The following is a 6,000-nucleotide window of genomic DNA, read 5'->3' as shown; positions in this document are numbered from 1 at the left end:
AATAGCTTTCTTTGAAAACTACTCCCAATACATCTTCCAATACAATCGTTACACTGAGATTTTAATTTAAAAAAACACCACTGACAGTATTTTATTAGTGATCTGCAATGATATGATGAAGTTGTGCATGCATAAAATAGAGCACATAAGTCAGTTACTACATGCAGAAGGCCAGGGGTTTTCTTTTCTAACTGTAACATTCGTAATTTGTTAAAAGAAGTTTTGTAAACTGTATTTTTTGTTTGTTTGTTTTTGTATAGTACATACTACATGTTTCACACATCACCGAGATGTAGTGAAGATACCAACTCTGCATCTGTGGCATTGCTCAGTTTAGTAGATATGTTTGCAGTATAGCTGTTTGGGGTGTATTTCTTTACTGTGACATCACTGAAAGCACAGAGGTAATTCCCTCCTGAGTGGCAAAGACAAAATAACCAGTGTCATTCGCAAACACTACTAAAATTGGAAAGTCCTGCCTGTGAAATCGACTGCACAAATATCCATCCATCCATTCTCTTAACCACTTATCCAATTCAGAGTCACAGGAGGGTATCCCAACTGACAGTGCGCAAGAGGTGGGGTACACCCCGAACAGGTTAACAGTCCATCGCAGGGCTAGCACGTAGAGAGAGACAACCACATGCTCTCACATCCACACCTACAGCCAATTTAGAACCAGTTACCTTAACAAGGTTAGGTTGGGATCGTGGCTCAAACATGGAACCTTCTTCATATAATGGTGGAAATGGTGGTGCACATTATCACCTAACTTCATCAGAGTTCCTGGTTCAAATCCTGGCTGGGGCCTTTTGGTGTGGAGTTTGCGTATTCTCCTTTTGCATAGATGAGTAATCTCCAGCTGCTCCAGCTTCTCCCAGTCAGACAAAGTGGTGATTTTACATTTTTCATGGATGTGAGGCAGTTAATTGCCTTAAATCAAGCGGTCTACGCATGGTTAAATGGCTTGTAGTCTAAACTGCTTTGAGTGGTCAGTAAGACTAGAAAGCACTGTACAAATACCAGTCCACTTCCACTACACCTGTGGAAATGCGCTGTGGACTTTACACATCAAACGACTTGCTGTATAGAATTTCTAGAAGCAGCCACCCAATAGCAGGAATCAGCCACCATAACAAGCGACTTCTTATGTAGCCATCAAAGGGAGTATATCCAGTCTTGACTTCCTAATAAAATTAAACCTAAATGTTGTTTAATTTCAGTTGTGACATAAAACATAGAATTTTTTTCTTCAGAAGCATGAAATAATTTTAGACAGCTGCATTCACTTCTATTCATTTAAGACGATCTTCTAGGTAACCTACAAACAATTTCAGTACAATGCCACAAATAAGATTAAATGAAATATTACCCAAATTAATGCTGCTTCATAAATTACCAGGGGGCATCAGCTGAGATGAGATCTGGTGATTCAGAAGGTCGCACCATGTGACTCATATGATTTATTTAAATTCATACTAAATCATTAAACGACTTCCCCCCTTCTCTCTGTGGTAGACAAGTAATTATGTCTCAAGCAATGCTGGATTCCCAAGTTCAGGATAATTTTTTGAAAACTTGCCTTTCTGATTATTTAGCTTTCAGCTCATACACACAAATCGGTCAACGAATTCAATATCAAAGCAACTCTAGCAGTCGTACACACAATCAGGTGCTTCAGGGTCAAAGTTCACGACTTTATAATCTCTCAGTTTCACGTGCAGAAGCAACTCGAATATGGCGGGTTTCACATGTGTGCCGACACTTTCAAGCAAAGTTGCAAAAATAAAACTGGACTGATAAGGAGAAGGCAGCGAACGCTCTTAAAGTTTGGCATATTTACGAGGCGTATTTAAAGGCAGCACAGGCCGTCGGCTGTTTAGAGAACTTTCCGGGCTCATAGACGGGATGATGGTGCTGTAGCTTCACTCTGTTGGCTATAAGTACACAACAGAGACTTTTAGTATGAAGAGTAGTCTTAGTTTCTCTTCGGAAAAAAAAGAAAGGGAAAAAAAGTCATCTGTTGAGGTTGAACCTCCAGCTTCCCTCCTCCCCCCCCGCTCTGGTTTAACTCCTCACTCCCCCTAGCGGCGGAGCTCCCAGCCGAAGAGCGTCACAGTGCCGGTGTCGGTCCCCACAGTCGGAGTGAAAGTTGTCTCCGCTCGGAAAAGCGGGGGTTCGGGACTCGCCAGTTCGCACCGCCGTAGATTCACGCACTTACTCCCGGAGAGATGAGGCGGAAAGAGAAGAGGCTGCTGCAGTTCGCTGGGCTGCTCATAGCGGCTCTTCTTTTTCTCCCAAATGTCGGGTTGTGGTCTTTGTACAAGGACAGAGTCTTCGACAACTCGCCCGACTCAGTGGACGGTCCGGGCGGCATCCCCCAGATACAGGTAAGGGAGGCTCGGCCGTAGCGGCTTCTGTCGCCGTGTGACCGCGGTGGAGGTGTCCGCGAGAAACACTTCAAATGGGAGTTTGTTCGCACTGAGGAGGCGCAGATTCCGCGGAGTACACACTCCACAGTGCCCCTGTTCTCGCTTCGGAAGGTTTAACCCCGATATATCAAGCTTTTAGCTGCATTCCCATGCTGTGCGTGCGTGTGTGTAACATGACTTGCCAAGATGGACTGTGTTTTAGCGCTGTCTTAGCAGTGGGAAGACAGCGGTTAGAGCGACTAGGATGAACGGGAAGCCACGTAGCTAACCCCGACCTGAGCGTGGCAGTAAACTTACAATAACACAGACTTCAGGAAGTTGTCAAAAAATGTGAAGCTCGCCGTGCTGCGTTCACAGGGTGACAGACGTCAGATCGCGGTTAAAAAGTGCAGGGAAGGATTACTTTCACGTGATCGTTCCTTTGTATCCAGACTCTGTTCTTTATCACCTACAATGTATCGCTTTATTTAAAGAATATGAAAAGAACCACCTATGTGTAGGCCTACATAAACGCATGTAGCAAAACGAGGCTCTACAGTCTGCTGGCTAGTTTCAACACAGACGCCCAACCTCTTTTCCCCCCACAGCTCAAGGTATCAGCTTCAAACTGCGTGTACTGCCAAAGTAAGCGAATGACAACCAAAGATGTTCAAATCAGAGTGACATAAACCGTGAAACACTCCCGGGCTTGTCATACTGGGAAGCAGATACGTGGTGGCGGTGTTGTGAATCCATTTTTGAGCGCTCTGTAGAGAAATTGTGCCACAATTTGCAAAATGTTACTCATTGCAGAGCTTCTGCAAGTTCTTGTTTGACAAGATTTTCATGGGCAGCCACTCATGAGAAATAAATGAACATCCTTACAGGCTCTCCGGTCAGAAAGTAGTAGACAACTTTCTAGCTCTGTGAAACTTCATTTTGCCTAAACACAGTTTTTCCCTCAATGCTTTCACATTATGTGTATTATGTGTTCAGTGCGTAGGTTCTCATTGGGCCTTCATCTTAAGGTGATGTTGAAGCAGCTGATAAAGTTGGACTGAGATATTTAGCAGTAGCTGCTATGGTTAGCATCAGCTAAAGTATGAGTAGGAATGTTAGACGCCTGCATGTGTGTAAAAAGAACTTTGCGTTGTTATATCGCAGCATTGTATTTGCTGACATAACCCTTTTTTTGTGCAGTGAGTCATTTCTGTTACATGAAACTGACTGAACCTGATGGGTCACATTTAGAATAGAATAGGACAATAGCTTTTAGTTGTCATTGTACATGTACAACAAAATTGTAGGTGCTTCCTGTGTCTTTGCAGTAGCCTACATAAATGTAGTGTGATGGCACACACCCACATATAGCACTGCTTGAGTGCCATGCCATATAGTAGCTTGTTATGCCCCTCTGCGGCTGCACTGCCAGAGACTTTAGGTGTTGTCTGGGTCTAATTGCTGATTGTCTAGCTGGAAAAGCTAACCTCAGGCAGGTCTTTAAACACACCTCGTCAGCTGACACAAAGGCGTGTCTGAGGTTAGCTTGGAGGAGTTGGCACTACTTCTAATCACCGTGCTTTTTTTTTTTTTTTTTTCTCAAAAAAAAAAGCTTAGGTTATTACTTAATTTAAAATAAAAGCCAATATTTCATCAAACTCTGTCAGTTTCCACTTTATGTTGCAACTTTGAGCTGTGTTGTAACTGTATCTTTGATTCCTTTGCTCTAAGAGACTATGAGAATTAAACCAACACATTGGTTGTGCAGGCATGCAGTCGTAAAAGACAAGACGCACAGCTCAGGGGGGATGCTCTGGATGCTACGCATTGGTCACATGCTAATTGGCACCTACAGACTAACAATGCACAGCTGTGTGGGGTGCTTCTTGAACATCACTCATCCAGCGTGTGTGGAGACGTTGCTGGGTACTCTGGCTGCCCAGAAAGACGACAAATGAAAGACTGCCAGAATATTCCTAGTGGAGCTCATGCTCAATAACTTGGATATAGATTTCTGAAAGTAATTATTTGGCTTGTATGGAACACCAAACTAGTGTTACATGATATTTGAGATTTTCTCTTACATTGTGCATTTGTATCCTAATGTTGTATGGGTAATGTTGTAAATTTGTAACCACACCCTGAAGGTTCAGCAGCTAACAATGACTAATGATATATTATGATGTACTTGGTTTGAAAAGTGCACTAAACAGGCAACCTGTAGAAGCCAAAATAAAAATCTGTTGACAGATGCCTCCACTTTCAGCCTGTAAATGAACATACAGGTGGGGATAACATGACATTGAATTTGTCTCAACAGCCAACAGAATGTTTCTGCAGTAGGGTAGAAGAGTAAAAAGCTTTTGGAAATAATGTCATCAGATTCAGTTAGCATGGGCTGACATAAGTTAAAAAGGAATGAACAAGTGAGAGGCCCAAGCTGATGCTGGGTAAGTTATGTTGGTCCACTTTCCTTTTTTTTCCCCAAGAAAATGAAAGGGCCCAACAAATCAGACCACATTTGGTAGACAATGGCAGCTTCTCTAATTCAAATGAGCCAAAATCTGCTGAATAGAGGCTTTCATGGATGTACGGGCTTGCATGTGTGTTAGTGTGAACTTTGTGGTGGTTGCCGATTGCCAGTTGCCCAGTCTAGCAAACTTGGCTGGAGTGGAGAGGACAGAGAAAAGGCAGCTTTGGTGCATCAGTTAGAACTTCTTTCATATCTCTGAATTAATCAAACCACTTTGCTATTTAGCCCGCAGATGTTAATAAATGCCCCCTCAGAAGTCCACAGTGGTGTCTTCTGTGTCTTGTTGTTATCTGTGAATAACATTGCATTGTGGGAATGATAAAGCCAGCCTATTCTGCACAGATCTCTACGGATTACTTTCCCCCGCTCAAGTTTGTATTTGATATCTTAAATGACAAAGAAATGTTTTGAATGGGGATTAAAGGACATCCGCAAGGCAGGGAAAGCCTGTTACATATTAGCAAGCTGTGTGATAACAGCTGTCAGCCGCCACAGCGGTTTGATAAGGGAGTAGACGGCCTGATCTGAAGAATGAAGCCAACTTATACCATTAATAGAAGAGAATTTAATGGCACAAGAATGCTGCAAGTCATTTAACAAGTTCCGTCTTTAACAAAGACGCCAACTCAACTTTTTCGATGTGGCACCTTCAGTGTAGATGGACATGTTCATCCATGGCACTCTGCACTCTGCTAATATAATTCTGTCTGCATCAGGTGCACGTAGTGTAAGCTGTAATCATGTGCCCGTGCATATGGTCTCTGAATGAGTAGTCCACACTGCTCCAGAAAACACAAGCTGGCTTAGCTCTTCCCCACCGTGACAGTGACAGAAAGGTAATTTGCACATTTCCTGGCTCATATTAAGGACTCGTGTTGAAGCAGAGGTGGCTCAGCTTCCTCCTGCCTGCTCCAGCAGTTCAGGTTAAGTGGAGGTTAGAGAAGATGAGAAGAGAGGGTGGAATTAAAAAAAGAGGCTGTGTGGTCTGACCTGCTGCCGGTTGTGCTGAGCAGCTAACTGATTGCATGAGTGGACTGGCTGATAAAAGCATTTATG

At 43.2% G+C, this 6,000-nt stretch overlaps 1 protein-coding gene across 2 annotated transcripts in view; it reads left to right on the top strand.

Moving 5' to 3' along the window:
* The first annotated feature begins 2,095 nt into the window (after window positions 1-2,095).
* The window catches only part of LOC113017693 (polypeptide N-acetylgalactosaminyltransferase 10-like), a 121,979-nt gene continuing 118,074 nt past the window's right edge, over window positions 2,096-6,000 (top strand). For both annotated transcript variants that reach the window (XM_080307335.1, XM_080307336.1), the window contains exon 1: window positions 2,096-2,390. In XM_080307335.1, the coding sequence (XP_080163461.1) occupies window positions 2,232-2,390 (159 nt within the window). In that variant the 5' untranslated portion in view covers window positions 2,096-2,231. The remainder of the gene's footprint in view (window positions 2,391-6,000) is intronic.

This window comes from Astatotilapia calliptera, chromosome 10, assembly GCF_964374335.1.
Source record: "Astatotilapia calliptera chromosome 10, fAstCal68.1, whole genome shotgun sequence".
NCBI classification, from domain to species: Eukaryota; Metazoa; Chordata; class Actinopteri; order Cichliformes; family Cichlidae; genus Astatotilapia; species Astatotilapia calliptera.
This window is presented reverse-complemented; position numbering and strand designations above follow the sequence as displayed.